The sequence below is a fragment of the Aureobasidium pullulans genome (genome assembly GCF_000721785.1).
Source record: "Aureobasidium pullulans EXF-150 unplaced genomic scaffold scaffold_7, whole genome shotgun sequence".
Classification (NCBI taxonomy): Eukaryota; Fungi; Ascomycota; class Dothideomycetes; order Dothideales; family Saccotheciaceae; genus Aureobasidium; species Aureobasidium pullulans.
Genome location: NW_021941027.1, coordinates 543,405 through 559,196, shown reverse-complemented (window position 1 = coordinate 559,196; position 15,792 = coordinate 543,405). Strand labels below are relative to the sequence as shown.

The following is a 15,792-nucleotide window of genomic DNA, read 5'->3' as shown; positions in this document are numbered from 1 at the left end:
GAGTACGAACACGGTCTTGTTAGAATGGTGGCAGCAAAGCATAATCGACTCAGTTGCCGGAAAGAAACGATGTCCTATCAAGGAGTCAAATCGATCACCATCACAAACAATGCAATCGATGAAGCAAGCACATCAAGTAAGAAAGCAGAGAAACGCCTATGCGCCATCGCTGTGTTGATTTCGTAATCGTTACCTCTATTAAACGTCGCACTCAGAATGCAGCAAAGCAAAAAGAAACAGAACGGAGAACCCGAGGAGATGTAAATGCAAAAAAGGAGGTAACAAACCCCTTTAACCTCAGCAGAAATGTGCTCGTCTTTTGGGGGCTTGGTTGCTGCGGCGAATGGAGCTAGAAAGAGAAAGCAGTGCTCGTAACGCCATGTGATCGGCCGTCGCTAGAGTCTCCAGTCAGCCAGTGGATCCCACTGATGGTCGATGACATCGGCACCTGAAGGCAATATGCCGTCAATCTGGAAGAAAGTATCACTGTCGTCACCAAAGAGCTCGAGCTCGAGTTCGAGCGAAGAGCGGAGTTGGGGATCCAAAGTGTTTATATCAACAAAGTCATCCGACAAGTCGCCATGCGCATTCTAAGCGGTTGGCTTGTCGATCGGGGCTGTTGCTTGATTGTTAGTATGTGTGAATAACAGAAAGTGGACGAGTGAATGCTTACGTGTTTGGTGAGAAGGCTCGTCGTCAATTCTGGGACGTTTGTGAGCGGGATACTCACTTGCACGCACATACTGAGCGTCCTGAGGATGAGCCTGCTGGTGATGGTCACGATGCGTAGGAGAAGGAGCGTGAGGACGATCCATGTCACCTGCTTGAGCGGCAGCAGCTTGGAGTTGACTGATGGCACCTGGAGGAAGAGGGTCGTTTGCGGAGTCATGATGGGCGTGTTGAGTGTGAACAAGAGGGTCATGTCGGTGGTGGTGTTGGTCATGAGAAGGAGTAAGGGTTGGTGGAGGGTAGACGTGAACGACAGCAGCATGGCTCTGAGGAGGAGAGTTGACAGGGTAGTGATGCTGCTGGTCATGCTGGTTATGCTGAGAGGGCTGGCGATCAGACGTGTTAGGGTAGGTCTGGTCCTGGTCCTGGTCATGGAGAGGAGGAGACTGGTTGTCGTCGGTCGACATTTCAGCAGAACGCAGTGGCATGGGCTCAGGGGCAGGAGGATAGCTCATGTTCTTCTCGGTCATTCTTGTCTGGAGCTCAGTGATGTAGGCTCTCAGGGCAGAGTTCTCTTGCTGAACAATGTTGAGGTTGTGCTCGGCGGTCCCATACCTCTTGATGTCCTGCTGCAGCTGGTTTATGTGTTGCTCCTTACGCAAACGGAAAGCACGCTGAGCGGCACGGTTCTGGGCGGCGCGCTTTGTGTTCGAGAGCTCGCGCTGATTTCTTCCCTTCTTGGCGGGTGCAGTTCCTTGGGTGTTGGGGTTGGCGGCATCTCCATGGGGGTGGGCTAGATCGGCACCTTGATGGGGCATACCATATGACTGGATAGCCATGACTTGATCGTGGTGATGCTGCTGGCTGGATTGCTGACTCTGATGAGCGCCGTAGGAAGAAGCAGGTGGGGCGTGGACAAGAGGTTGTTGCTGCTGGGTGGGAGGGGCATGGTTGTTTTGAGCGGCGATGAGTTGGTCGCGCAGACCTAGAGGCGCACCATGTCAGTCGCCGAGTATGCTATAGCAAAGGAAAGCCCGTCTTACTCATCTCGAAGGCCTGCGAGTCCTGCGCACTTTGTCAGCATTCATGCCTCGGACTCGATGGATTATGACTTACTGCAGCCGAAGACATGGTCGTCGTCTTGGTCGCAATGCCGCCGTAACTGTGTTGGGAGCTGCGCCGGTTAGCATTCCATCTCGTATAGTGTCCATCTCGGCGGACATATATGGCTTGGATGTGGTTGCCGAACTTACTTTGTCTTGGTTGTCGCTTTGGCTTAACTCGCAATGATCACTAAGCAAGACTTATGTAAGACGCTCAGCTGTGACCAAAGAGGGAGAAGCCAAACCCCGCTTTTTGTGACTCCCGCTTCATCTCTTTCCCCACCTGCCTATTCTGTGCAACCACTCTGCTTACACCGTCATTTCGGTTTTCACAAATTTGTTAAATCATCAAGACAGTGTCATCTGAACTGCGGATAAGCCATCGTTGTCATCCTGAAGTAGACGATGAACTGGTTACTCGAGTATATCAGGCCGCTTTCAGCCATCTCAATCAACCATCAGTCTTGACCTCACCGTCTCGTGCTGCAAGACATGGAGGTTCCGCGCAAGCCTCTGCCTGCTCCTCGGCAGAGGCAGGAAAGAAAATACGTGTATGAGAGAGATCAACCATGTAGATTGATCATCTCAAGACTCCAATCACCAACGGAGAAAGAACGATACAAGCAAGCCTTCATCCTCAATCACATCGCCATGACTTTAAGAAGTATACGACCATGACCTCCAACCTCGACATCACTCCTTAATAATCTTCAAGGAGTAAAGGGTTTTTTGTGAGCTTCATTGATGACTGCTCTGCTCGCGCTACCGATGGTCTCTATTCTCACTTCTTGGAGTTGAACATCGGAAGAAGTCTTGCACTAGATACATTTCTTTTCGAGGCTTTCTTCTTTCTTCTGTCTCCACAACCACCATCAATTCCCAAATCGATCGCGTATGTAGATTCCGAAAGAATGTCCGGACGTCATTTCTTGTCGTGGTGTGTCAAGGTTCCCTCGAAATCGCCAATGGCACTCTTCAAGCCCCTGGCGCTGTCCTTCCAGTTCGTAGTTCTTTCCCTGGATTCTGCGTTCTCTTGGCTGTTCGATCTGTCCGCTTCTGCATTCGTCAGCACGCCGAACCCGGTTGTATCCAATCCTGGTACACTTGTTCGGCGAACCAGCTGAGCCTGGACAGTGACATTTTGGGTAGTGATATTGGGAGCAGCGTTGGAGCAGTCCGTGAAACCAGAGAGTAGGTGAGTAAGCTTGGGTCTGATTGGGGATGAAGGCAAGTCTTCGGTAGGTGACCGGGGACGAGATTGTGAAGGCGATCTAGGTGATGTCGTTGTCAGCAACTCGTTCAATTTCGTATCCTCTCAATCATAATCAGCAACATTGTCTTCTGAACAGAATCCAACGGGACCATTCCTGGACATCTCGTTGTCCTTCCTTTTGGTTTTCATGCGACACTGGTGGCCTAACATGATTTGCTTCTGGTCAGTCTCGGTCAGACTCAAGCCTTACTTCTTCTCGTTGGTCTCATTAGCAGAATTTTCGGGAACACTGATATCTCTAAAATGTTCTTTGATTCTCAGCAACAGATCGGCTGGAGACCTTTTACTCATTCTAAACACTCTTTCTCGAGATCATTTCCGACTTCTAGGATACAAAGCGATCGCCCACATTTCTCTTGACCGGACTGGTACTGCTGATTGTAGCATCTCTCTTCTTCTTGTCGACTGGCTCATGAGACTGACCGTAGATGTCGAGTGTCTTGTACATGTCAACTGTCTTGTATATGTCCTCTTCAAAATACGCAGCAGCAGATTAGTCGTTCTTCATGCGCTTATTTGGAGCAGGATCATCAAGAATTGTGGTTACGTCTTGCTTGGATGGCTCGATGTAAGACTTGTGCTGAGATGACAGCACACTCTGGATCTCGTTGACCTTAGTAGAAGGTCGGTCGGCGGCCTTGCGCTTCTTCGAAGGTATGTCGTCGAGAATGGCGGCTTCTTCCTGGCTGCTGACACATTTGGGCTATGTGTCTTGAACCTTGTCTTTGTCCAACGTGTTTTTGGGCTCGGCTTCTTTTTCCTTGGTTGACTTGTCAGGCTGCACATTCGCCTCTTCGATCAGGTTGCCGTCAATCTTGAGGGTGTCGGGGCTTGACTTGTTGGTGACGATAGTCTCTGTCTGGCTCTCGATTCGATCTACTCCGAGTACCGACTTTTCCGCGGCGAAGAGCTTGTGGAAATCACGGAGATGAAGAGTGCTGTTCGACTCATCCTGCTTGTTTGTGTCGGCAGAAGCGACAGAATGATCGTCGCCAGTGACCTTCTCGGTAGTCTCGAGGAAGGTGGGTGGCTCGAAGTGAGGTGATGTGCTGTCTCCTTCATTGATCGCAGAAGAAGTGAATAGCTTGCTGCTCTCGTTCTCAAGATCGAAAAGTAGGTTCGTGATTGAATCGTCGAACTCAGAATCATCGGGTTATTGCGGTATTCTGTCTTCAAGAGTCTGCTCTTCGTCTTCAAGCTCCTTCTCTTGGTCTGACCCGTCCGCTTCCTGCTTTTCTTGGTGTGAGACATCTACATGTTCTTCGAATACATCACCGTCTTCTAGCTCGTCGGACATTTCATCTTCATCTTCATCGAGTAACGCTCTTACACTCAATGAGACCATGAGGGTTGTACCAGTTCTCAGGTCGATCTTCGAGGATGTCTTCATATAGTTCGTCGAGAAAGCGGCGAAGTCTGTCCATCACGATATTATTGTCCGAGCCAGCGGTCTTAGCAGGCCACATGCGACGCAGACTGTACCACATATCTTCAGCAGCGTCTCGGTAATACTGTTGACAAGTCAGGATGCTGCTATATCATAGCAAGATCGGAATGCTTACCTTGCCATTATACCAGCTCTCCACAGATTGAGCAAGGAAGATGAGGTTTCGAAGCCGAAAGTATTGGGACAGTTCTGGGTATTCGAGGAGCATGTGCGCTTCCTTCTCTGCCATGGTGAATCGCTCGTCGTTGGAAAGTACCATATTCGTGTTGATGCGTGCAGTCCAATTGGCTGTTGTTGGCAGCGCCATGTGCCAAAAGTGAACAGTCGATAAATCCAGTTCTCAAGTGAAACGTTGTCAATGCGAATCTGATGGTGATTTGGTGGCAATTGACTAGAAGATAGGTTCATGTGAAGTGAGGATGTTACGATGGAGCTCATAAGCGTAACAAGGCTCCAGCAACCACGCCGGCCTAGATCGCTTCACTAAGTCTTCTTGGAGCCACCTGTAAAATGTTTCGGTAGCCATGATGGGAGAGAAGATGTACGATTCGCTCCCCGCCTCGGATTGGAAAGAGCAAGGTAAGGTGAGAATTGGGAAAGCACGCTTGACTGACAGCCCCTGAATTTTCACCTACTGCTATTTAGGAAAATATAGATACAAGGCATTTTGCAAGAAATTCATATGTTGCTCCGAAACCAGAACTGAGGTCTCAACTACCATTGACGGCAAATCATCATTAATCTAATACACAAAATCAAATGTTCCTACGCCAATGCCTCTGATATGCCATGCGGGTATCGAACCAATCTATCTACCATCCCTGAAGAACGCCAATCCTACCTTAGAAATACGCCTTCCTGTTCACCATCAAGACCCAACCCATAATACATGGTGTCCGACATTAATGCAGTTTTCCCATCTCCATGTCTTGATTATCTTCCCAGTCTTCCCAATCAGCAGATGATCCCACTTTACGACTGATCAAGATACCGATGCTCGTTAGCACAACAGCAACCAAGAACCAGCTCTCAAACCAAGCCTCCACAAATCTGCCTTCCAGTGGTGCACCCAACGCCTCACTGATAACACTGCTGACCTCGCTGGGCAGGTTACTCCTCAACAATAGTGCAGATGAGATGACGTAAGCGCCAGCGATTTGCGAGATGACGAGCGGGAGCGCAGATTGCGCATGAGCAGCCAAACTTGGGAAGAATCGGGTAAAGAGGCGGAAGGTCTGGAGAACAGCGTTGAATGACAGCAAAAGCATGACTCCTGATAGCACGAATGAGATCTGACGGGACCATGCTTCGCGGTCGAGTGTAGGGTCATAGTGTGTGGTGAGTAGAGCCAGGACGTTGTTGATGGGATCAGAGGTCGCGAAGGTTGCATCTGGCTGCCACCACCTGCGCATTGAAGAGATGGATGTTGCTGCAATACGATACAAACAGTAGATTGCAAAACCAAAGTTGAGCATATTCAAGAGTCGTCCAAGGCTGTTCTGAGAGCGTTGTTGTGTGGCATATCGCGTTTTGATGGTCGCCAAGGATGATGCCAGGGTCATGGACATCGTTTCAAGACCTGAGATTTCCATTTCGAGACTGCGTTGCTCGTTCGTGTCGGAATTTCCCTTGATCGAACCAATCATTCTGGTCATGATTCCACCCTTGTCCTGTGGTGCCTCGGACATCTTGCGTTGCAATGCGCGAAGGCGACTCTGCTTGACAGCCAGCATGTCTCTGGTTGCTGCCAAACCACTCTCCTTGCGCGAGATGTCGGTGTCACGGACAGCACGGTGTCGTACGCCGAAAGTCTGCCAGATCGAGGAAACCGCAGCAAATCCAGCCAGAGAAGCCATGAGAGAAATTCCTATGATGCCCACTCGCTCAAGGCATGCCTCAACAAAGTCGAAGTCCTTCTCCTTGCTCGGGTGGCCTGCTTGCGAATGTAGTGAAGCTGGAAGAAGCGATGTGTGTGGCATGTACCAGAAGGCAACGAACCAGATTCCCAAAAGGAAAGCTTCGAATGTGTAGCGAAGGGTTGGACGAGACTTGCGTGAATTCTGAGTGCCGATCTCAGACCGAGAACGCGATCCAGTGACCAGAGAGTGGACTTCCAGACTCGGAATAACAATGATGATGAGGATCAGAAGCGAGAATAGGGTGATGCGTAAGGCCAATCCTCTGGCTGCTGGATTCAACAGATTCGAGATTTCGCACAAGATCAGCTCTACGAGGACCGCGGAAAGTGAAATTGTCGCAGAGAAGGTGACGGCAGCAATGCTTTTGAAGGAAATGTTCTGTAACGAGCCGAGTCCGTGATTATTTGAGCGCAAGGATTCTCGGTTGAAGAATGGTATGTTCTGGTCTTTTGGGGAATTTGATGATGAAAGGTGCGGCACAACTTTCTGCCAGACAGCTACAGCTGTTACCAGGAACGTCAAGGCAAAAGGCGCAGAAGATAAAGCTATCGTAGAAGGCGGGAAAGAGTCAAGTCTGCGCTGTAGATAGGCAGGCCTGCACTCATTGCAATCGTCCATTGAAGGGAGCATTTTGCGGGACTTTTTCGGCGCGAACTATCCAGATGGTGGAGAGGTCAATGTTGTGATCAACGTCGTGTAGGAAACAGAGTAAGATTCCTCATGTGTGCCATAGGTGTGGTTTTACAGGATGGAAAGTCACTCAAGAATTGTCGAAAGAAATCGACCAGGTCCACGTAAGCCTAGGCAACGGGTTGATCGAGGGAAAGTGTCAAGTCGCGCGTGGCTGGTGACGTTTCGGTGCTTGGGGTTCGGATTTCGGAAGTCGGTAATAACGCCCTTATCTTATCAGCCGTTCAACGACATGCGGCAACTCAGGAAGTCGCAGGCAACCCTTCTGGAAAAGCAGAGGGTACAGCCAAAGAGGGGAAATTGCTAGCCAAGCTGAAGACATATTCCAACATCGCATACTTTGATTGAGAAGGCGCGTTGAGTTGCATCTGATCAGGAATGCGATGTCGGATGAGGAGGGGCGTCATTACCAAGTGTATAGGGGATCTACAGCCTAAACTTGCCACCATCGACAGTTGCAGCTTGACTCAAGCTCGACGGCAAGGGACATCTTGAATATCAAAATTAGGTGAAACATGCTTCATCTGATTGTCTTTCCCTTGCTCTTGTGAGACTGTCGGAGTTATACTCACATTGGAAGAAGTAGCTCACTCATCCCTCGCTTCGTACCAAACAATCGCAATCCGCAATCAGACACATTTGCATCAAACGAACCTAGGGGAATGTCATGGGTTGCTGAATTGCTGCTACTATGATTGATAACAGTTCTAAGTGAAAGTCCATGATCCAGATAGCAATTGAGCTTTTCAACCCCTTGAGGCACTCTGCCAACCAGCTATCAAGATGTACATAATCTTAGATGATTGAACGCATACCTATTGGGAAATGCATCCTCCCAACATGCTCTCTCAAGGCAGGTATACTGACAAGAAAGACATCATGCCTTTTTATAGCTGAGTTGCACGTCCGAATTGGAAGGGTGGTTTCAAGTTTTAAAAAATCTTCTAGCAACCCGTATAGTTAGTAAGTCATGACTAGGCAAAGAACAGTGCACAATAGAGTGGAAGAAGGTATATAGGGAACATTATTGATTCCATAGAGATAAAGTGTAACTAAGGAGGTAACCAAAGCTATCAAAAGACCCCAAAGAGGGGTTACAAGAAGAGTATGTAATTAAATAGACAGATATAAAGGAAAGTCATTAGTCCGCATGCTGTGATGCGTCAGTAGTTAGTAGTATTACATTAGGCCATGTATGACCAAGATGCAAATTGCGTGATAGAAATACGAAAAGTTATCAGTTGATTTTCGACCTTTGAGGACACCCAGCAGTGACCTTTAGGTGTGGAGCACTCAAACATATACGGTTGTCCACACGGTATCTTGAGCAGCAGGGGTAGTGCATGCGGCGAAAACCGTAACTGTTGGGTAGGCAGCTCCGGCAGCTCCGGCGGCGCCACCAGCGACGGCACCGGCAGTGGAAGAACCAAGAACATTGCCGTTTGAATCGACAGTGACAGTGACAACAGAGGTCTCGACAGCAGCTCCAGATCCGACTGTGACTGTCACGGTGGGGACGGCGTTGTTTTGCTGCTGAGGAAGGGTGACGGTAGGCACAGCATTGACATAGGATGTTGTTCCGACGGGATACACAGTTGTGACGACAGCTCCCGAGGGGAAAGCAGTTGAGTCGGATCCAGCGTAGACAGTAACAGTGATGACCGAGGTGGTGTAGACGGTGGCAGTGGTAGCGGCACCAACGACGACGGTGGAAGTGACACCGGGGGCGACGACGGTAGTGGTGGTGACAGCGCCAGAGCCCTCACCGTTGCCATCAGAGTTATCCTGAACACGGGTGGCTGAATCGAAGCCGTCAAGAGCAACGCTGTAATTTTGGTCAGCCTATTTTCGGTATAACTCGATGTATTTTCAACTCACCTGTAGTCAACAGAGCTGTAGTAGCTGCATTCTCCTCTGGCAACGTTGAATGTGGTACCGACACACTCCTCAGACAAGGAGCAGATGTCGACGCAGTTGGAAATGGTCTGAGGGAGGTTCATGGCCTGACGCTTGCTCAAAATGGCTCCAGCGGCATCAAATGTAACACCGATCAAGAACTGGCTACAGCTGACAGAGAAGGTAACATCAACAGATGAAACGATAACTTGCCCATTGAATTGAGGACTTTTAATAGTTAGCATGATGGTGGTGCTGGGGGTGAATCCAAAAAACTACTCACCAGATAAGAGACTCGGCGGTGACGTTGCTGGCGGGAGCAGGAGTGGTTCCGTTAACGCCAGGGGCAGTTCCATTGTTGCCAGATCCAATGGCTCCAGCTCGGGAAATGACCTGAAATATAGTGAGTGAAATGTTGGATGAATATTCAACTTTTTGATACTTACAGTGGCGAAAGTGTTTCCGGTATCGACGACGCGGCTTCCATCCTCAATAGAGCTGTAGAAAGTGCAGGTGCCATCCTCGAAACCGGTACCAGCACAGGCAGCGTTGGCAGCGCAGGTGGTCAAGCACTGGTCGAGGGTCTCGCCAGCACGCTTGGACAGAATGGCGAAGTCGATGGTAATACCACGGTAGTTGATGTCAATCTCAATGAGGAAGAGGACACCGTTGATGGTAAGGAGCGAGGAGGGGACGCTGGTGGGGACAGAGCCGGAAGTGCGAGAGACAGTGCTGGAAGTACGCGAGGCACTGCCAGTGGCACGAGTGGTGGAGTTGCTGACTCCAGAAACTCCAGCAGAGCGAGTGGAGCTACCAGTGGCACGAGTAGTGGAGTTGTTGGCGCCAGAGACCGAAACACCGGAAGTTCTGGTGGAAGGAGATCCAGAAGTAACAGGGGTAGTGCCGTTGAAAACATCCGAGGTGGTGGAAGAGGTAGCACGGTCCTGGACAAGAGCGAAGTCGGTACCGGGGGAGGGAGTGCTCGAGGTTGAGTCAATGCTGCTGTAGTATGTGCATTGCATAGTGTCGTCCGAGTACGAGGTGCCGACACAACGATCGCTGTCAGAGCAAGTAGCCAAGCAAGAGGCAATTCCAGAGCTTGCCTGTCTCTTTCTCGAAAGAGTCAGGACAGTGGCATCACTGTAAGTGGTGTCGGTCTGGATGAGGAAAGTTGTGCCTCCCACGGTGGGTTCAGCACCGTTGGTGTAGGCTGCACCAGAGGCAGAAGAGGTAGTCGAAGCAATCGAACTGCTGTTTGAGTAACCCTGAGCGGCAACAGAGCCGATCAGAGCCATCAAGGCTGCGTACTTGGAGACCATTGTTGCTGGAAACGAAAGTATAGAACACTAAAGCGAGAGAAGTGTTGTCTTGTTGGAGAAAGACTCTGGTCGCTGGTCGTGGTGGTCCTGATTGTCGACTGGGTTGAGTGGATGAGAAGATTAATGTGTCTGGTGATGGTCCCTCTTTATATCTATCTCATCCTCAAACAACAACCATTCAGGGACGTCATCAACAAGGAAGGATTTCCCGTGTCTCATCGACGAGCTGAACAATTTGCTGAGAAAACAATATCGCATGGCTCATTTCGCAAGATCTCCTATGGCACGCAGGTGCTGCAGTCCCAAGGAGCGGCAATTTTATCGACCGTTATGCTCGCTTGATGGAGTGAGTGACGGCGAGCAAGGCCGTGTAGCAGGGTAAAGCAGAAAGATCGACCCGGCGAATAGAATCCTCTGTTAGACTAGTGAAACGTGCGCTGTGTATGGGTATGGATTCTGGAGGATGCGGTATGATTAACACGATGAATTGGAACAGTGTCTTACTGCCATGCGGCTCAAGTGTCAAAAAGCAAAGTGGCAATGGGATACTGGTTTGTTGTGGGGTGTCAAGATCCTGCTTGCCTGCTATAGGTTGGATGTGGAGTTCGTGGGGTGTTCTATCATAAGTATAACGGTTGTTAGTCCACCCCAATCATAACGTCTTTTCAGCAAGAGAAGAAGGATGATGGAGTCGATTGAAGGCGAATCTGCCATGACGCGTGAGATATGGGATTTTAGACGGGAGAATAATCTTCTTTTGTGGTATTTTGCTCGAAAGATCAAAAGAACAGACTGACCAACTGTAATACTCTATAATCGCGATCAAAATGCTTTCAAGAAGCAGGGTATCGAGAAAGCGACGTTCCTGCTTCGAGATTCAGGAACGCGCTTGGCGTGCCGCGTGCATGCATGTCAGCTCCGTCCAAGCATGCAGGAGGAAGGATCGGCGCAGGTTGCGCTATTGATACCCTCATCCTCCATTCGTTTGCCGTTATACTACTACACGGTGATATTCTGAATCACCATGAGATTGCGTATGCATGCACACAGCCTGTTCAAACCCCATGGTATCGTCTTCGAACGATCCTCCACCAATGGCGGCCATATTCGCGGCCACACATGTATCCACAACATCCGATCAGATAACATTGCCGAGCACGATCGCTGGCGGAGATCAACGGGGCAGATACAATATGGAGAAGTCAGAGAATATTGAAGGCAGATGAGGGAAAAGGTGAGGAGGCGATGTGCCAGATGTTGCAAGTGTTTGTGGAGGACAAGTGCATTCTCTCCCAACGCGTCTCGGTATTGACCCAACTGGGCAACGAGTTGATCGAGATGTGCTACCCGCGGCGGCAAATTCAGAGTCAATGGCGGCTCAGTCTTGCGGGCGCTCAAGGAAACTGGGATCGTTGTTGACCTTGCTTTCAAACTTCGACCACCATGCCTCAAAGGCCTTGAGCGGGACAGTATCGCTACCAAATGACGCAAGGAAATTGAAAGCGTTGGCGATGATGCGCTGGGCGAGAACCTTTGTTGTGACTGGAGAGGCCGTAGCTGACTGATTCGACCGCACCAGCTGTGTCGACGAGTTTGCCTTTTGCTCCGCCAGCAGAGCCTTGACTTGTGCGGCAGGTTGTATCTCTATGCCGACGACGACGGCTGGACCTCCCACCTCGACACCCTCGGGGGTCTCATCCAACATGAGATCGTCCTCTCCAGCGCCCGGCGCAACATTATTGCCCGTGTTGATTTTGAACATGGTCGACGGCCTCAGCGACGACAGCGCGCCAACTAGTTTGAACTCGGTCGATGGTTGGATTTGGATGAATATGGCGGCAGCGGCATCGGGCGGCAGCTCCTGACCTGGCAGGGAAAAGACGGCGATATGGTTGAAGGCTGGTCGCGACGGCACCTGAAAGGCGTATTGAGTCTGAGAGATGACTTGGGGTGCCGCGTCTATCGGACGGCCAGCAATAAGGAGGCCAAACATTTTCGCGCGCTATGAAGTAGACTTAGCTTGTGGACGGAAAATATGGATTTTGTGACTCTCTGCGATGGAGAAGGACTTTCTTGTCGCAAGACTCATGTGAATTTATCGTCACTTGAAGATTGTGGGGCCAGCTCTTCTCGTGTGACTGGCAGCTTCTCGAACCCACGGCAGCGTCTGAGCCTCGGCGTCTGTATGACACTCAATCCTTGCTTACTATTTTGTTATCTGCGCAACCAACCTCATCAACAACCATGGACATGTTCTCATTAGATAAAGTGCGCGACATGTTGCCATCAATGCCCTCGCTGTCACCACCTCCGGTCGACAAGCCATCGGATGCCACAACTGCACAAACCACTGAAGCAGAGACCAAACCTCATGCTCAGCCTGACAGCGATGAACCCATCAATTCTCTGGATCCACAACCTATCGACGAATCAAAGCCCAAATCAAACCTCGACCTCGTCAACGAATGCGACAGTTTCCCCTACTTCCAATCAACTCCTCAACTTTATCTCAACCACGTCTCAACTTATTACCATTTACGAGTCGCCGCATATCCAGAAATCACTCTCGGCTATGTCCTGCCTTCTGTCGCTGAAGTTCTGCGTGGTCTCGAAGAATGGGAGTTGGATGATGATGAGCGAACCTTGACTCTGAAAGCCGGTGACGATGAGCCCACCCGTAGCGCTATCCTCGCCAGAACTACAGCAGCCATGCGCGAGATTGGCCATTTCTCCATCCTCAAAGGCTGGCGCAATGAGCTCTATCCGGTCTATGGCCCTGCTCCCGCCAGAGATTTGCTTTTCAGTATTGAGCGTGCCGCCAGCGCGCTCTTCGGCATTGTCACTTACGGCATTCACATGACTGCTTACACAAAGTCTGAATCTGGTGAACTGAAAATTTGGACACCACGTCGCTCAAAGACCAAGTCAACCTACCCCGGCATGCTTGACAACACAGTCGCAGGTGGCATGGCTACAGGAGAGAACCCTCAGATCTGCTGCGTGCGCGAAGCCAGCGAAGAAGCTTCGTTGCCAGAAGATCTGGTTCGTGAAAAGGCACATTCAGCAGGCACAGTCACATACTTCCATATCAGAGACTCGCGTGCCGGAGGAGAAACACGACTGTTGCAACCGGAATGTCAATACATCTTCGACCTCGAGGTGCCCAGCGACGTAGAGCCAAAGCCATCCGACGACGAGGTTGAGGAATTCTACTTGATGGGTGTAGATGAGCTGAAGGAAAAACTCAAGGCTGGCGAGTTCAAGCCGAACTGTGCTGTTGTCTTGCTTGACTTCTTCATCCGTCACGGTGTATTGAACGCTCAGAATGAGCCGGACTTCATCGAGATCGTGAGCAGGTTGCATCGCAAGTTGGATTTCCCTACCGCCTGAAGTCAGAGACATGGCATAATTAGTTAGATGAACAGATGGCTGGTCCAGATGCTCAATCCTGTTTTCTTCAGTCGTTCTACCGGAATTGTGCAAAATTACAAACTTACCTTTGACTGAGTGCGAGCAAGGGAGATTGACTGTCAACCACGCCAACACACTTCAGCATCGAATGGCCACTACAATCCACTAAACAACCATCATAGAAATCACCAAGCTTGCCGATGTATGGATGATGATAGAACTCCACAGTAGAAGGGACCAACCTGGATAGAGCTCTTCGGATAGGGTCTGTTCAAAAGGACCAATTATTCTGACAGGGTCATCCCATAAGCACCGAAATATCGCCAAGACTTCGCGATCGCGTCGAAACGCGCACCAATCTATCTCCGTTTTGGAGATTCCAACTCTGCGAAATGTATCTCATGGAATCGGTCTCTTCCTAATAAGATATCTTCATGTTTTTACTGGAGCCGAAGAATCTGATTGTCAACTCAAAAGACTCATTGTGCTGCAATTCATAGGATTCCATTATGGTTTCCTCAAATGTAGATCAAATCACTCCTTCAAAGCATCTGCATCTCTCTGCAACACCTCAAGTATCTGTTTCTCATCCACCTCTTCTCTCTTCTCTTCAACACCTCCAAAGATACCACCATCTAAGGCGACCTTTCTTTGTCCCTCGGGTATTGACTCCATTAGTCCCATCAACTCTTTATCCTCGGCTGATCTTTCTTGATTGTATCGGTCGAGTGTGATGAAGCCTTTAGGCAATTGCGATTTTCCATCATCTTTCACGATCGTGCCAGCCGGTGCTGCTTCGAGAGCGGGATTCTGGGGATGTGAGGATTCATTGGTGTTGAAGACGTATATGGTAGGGAATTCGAGAACGTCTTTGTGGCGGAGGGCGTGTGTCAAGGTGGTGTCTGAGGCAACGGGGATGAGAACGGTATTCGTTGAGGAGGTGTGCGGTTTGTGGAGGTAGAAGTGGGCGACTGCTGTCGTCGAGGGTTCATCCTGCGATGGAGGTGGTTGTTGTTGCTCTGACGAATCTTCTGTTTTGGTATCGTCTGCGGAAGGTGCGATTGTAGGGCCGACTGTGGTTGCGATTTCCGCTTCGGGCACAGCTTCTTCTTGCTCGATGGCGCCTCCCTCAGATTGTGGTTGTGTTTCAGCAGCCGCGACCTTCTCTGATCGCACCTTCTGCTTCTGTGATTTTGCATTTGCGTCATCGTGTGCTCTCTTCCTCTTCTTGTTCTCCCTCTCTTTCTCTAGCATCAATTCCTTGTATCCTTCTTGCATCGTTCTCGACTCATCAACCTCGGCAATCCTCTTCTCGCCGTCAACAACCCATTCAACACTCCAAACAATCCTCTTGCTCTTCTGAATGAACCTCGTCTGATTGGCCTTCTGCCTCGCCATCCCTATCGGCGCCTTATGCACCATAATCCCATTCTCCCTCAAGTATTTTCCCAACGCGCCATTGTCATGCCATCGTTTTTGAAACACAGGTTTTCCATGTCCAGATAACGAAACACCACGTTCGGTCGTCTCTTTATCGGCGCGGTCGATATTGCGCTCCAATCCGCTGAGAAAGTTGTAATCGCGATCAATGCCGCCGGCGGTCGCGAGGGCAGATTTGGAGACGTAGGCGCTGGGGTCGCGGACGCCGGTGCAGGCGGCGCGGCGTTTATGGGCTTGCGAGCAGGCGAGACTGCAGGTGCGGACTTTGTCGCGGGGACATGTGTATTTGGGCGGTGCACTGTGGCAGATGTTGCATAGTGCGGTCAATGGTGTTGACGAGTCTGCCATTTTTGGGTATGATGGAAAGTGGAAAGTTGGAGGAAAAGTTGTTTTCTCAATCATTGATTGACATGTGAAAGTTGTGACGTTTTTGCTTGTCTCCGCAAACTCCGTGCTTGTGGGGCGACCCTGCTCGGATGAGTACGATTTCTTGACATCCGTCTTATCTCATTAATTAGACCCTCCGCTATACTCGAGTTAGAGGTCACATAACTTCAAATTTTGGTAAGAGAAATCGATGCGTGTTGGCAGAGGGTCTAAGAGTTAATGCATACTCCCTACTAAG

General features: G+C 50.0%; 8 protein-coding genes across 8 annotated transcripts; 2 read left to right on the top strand and 6 right to left on the bottom strand.

Moving 5' to 3' along the window:
- Nucleotides 1-310: 310 nt before the first annotated feature.
- Nucleotides 311-1,851, bottom strand: M438DRAFT_294977 (uncharacterized protein). The gene is made up of 4 exons (XM_029901862.1): nt 1,786-1,851; nt 1,713-1,734; nt 674-1,654; nt 311-616 (listed from the first exon to the last, which is right to left on the bottom strand). The coding sequence occupies exons 1-4, from the start codon at nt 1,798-1,800 to the stop codon at nt 591-593; spliced, it is 1,044 nt and encodes a 347-aa protein (XP_029761613.1). The 5' UTR covers nt 1,801-1,851; the 3' UTR covers nt 311-590.
- A 1,687-nt stretch (nt 1,852-3,538) lies between these two features.
- Nucleotides 3,539-4,721, bottom strand: M438DRAFT_334322 (uncharacterized protein; the record flags this gene model as incomplete). The annotated part of the gene is made up of 4 exons (XM_029903703.1): nt 3,539-3,734; nt 3,780-4,098; nt 4,376-4,556; nt 4,608-4,721. The coding sequence occupies 4 exons, from the start codon at nt 4,719-4,721 to the stop codon at nt 3,539-3,541; spliced, it is 810 nt and encodes a 269-aa protein (XP_029761612.1).
- Nucleotides 4,722-5,109: 388 nt separating this feature from the next.
- On the bottom strand, nt 5,110-7,149 carry M438DRAFT_344749 (uncharacterized protein). The gene has a single exon (XM_029905292.1). The coding sequence runs from the start codon at nt 7,039-7,041 to the stop codon at nt 5,395-5,397; it is 1,647 nt and encodes a 548-aa protein (XP_029761611.1). The 5' UTR covers nt 7,042-7,149; the 3' UTR covers nt 5,110-5,394.
- Nucleotides 7,150-8,394: 1,245 nt separating this feature from the next.
- On the bottom strand, nt 8,395-10,316 carry M438DRAFT_373824 (uncharacterized protein; the record flags this gene model as incomplete). The annotated part of the gene is made up of 4 exons (XM_029908453.1): nt 8,395-8,926; nt 8,980-9,225; nt 9,281-9,390; nt 9,444-10,316. 4 exons carry the CDS (start codon nt 10,314-10,316, stop codon nt 8,395-8,397), a joined length of 1,761 nt encoding a protein of 586 aa, XP_029761610.1.
- Nucleotides 10,317-10,341: 25 nt separating this feature from the next.
- M438DRAFT_195435 (uncharacterized protein) lies at nt 10,342-10,741 on the top strand. The gene has a single exon (XM_029899297.1). It carries the CDS (start codon nt 10,428-10,430, stop codon nt 10,656-10,658), a length of 231 nt encoding a protein of 76 aa, XP_029761609.1. The 5' UTR covers nt 10,342-10,427; the 3' UTR covers nt 10,659-10,741.
- A 953-nt stretch (nt 10,742-11,694) lies between these two features.
- On the bottom strand, nt 11,695-12,309 carry M438DRAFT_354493 (uncharacterized protein; the record flags this gene model as incomplete). The annotated part of the gene is made up of 1 exon (XM_029906958.1): nt 11,695-12,309. One exon carries the CDS (start codon nt 12,307-12,309, stop codon nt 11,695-11,697), a length of 615 nt encoding a protein of 204 aa, XP_029761608.1.
- Nucleotides 12,310-12,601: 292 nt separating this feature from the next.
- M438DRAFT_344747 (uncharacterized protein) lies at nt 12,602-13,781 on the top strand. Its single transcript, XM_029905291.1, has one exon. It carries the CDS (start codon nt 12,606-12,608, stop codon nt 13,704-13,706), a length of 1,101 nt encoding a protein of 366 aa, XP_029761607.1. The 5' UTR covers nt 12,602-12,605; the 3' UTR covers nt 13,707-13,781.
- A 200-nt stretch (nt 13,782-13,981) lies between these two features.
- Nucleotides 13,982-15,541, bottom strand: M438DRAFT_344746 (uncharacterized protein). Its single transcript, XM_029905290.1, has one exon. The coding sequence runs from the start codon at nt 15,513-15,515 to the stop codon at nt 14,262-14,264; it is 1,254 nt and encodes a 417-aa protein (XP_029761606.1). The 5' UTR covers nt 15,516-15,541; the 3' UTR covers nt 13,982-14,261.
- Nucleotides 15,542-15,792: the final 251 nt, after the last annotated feature.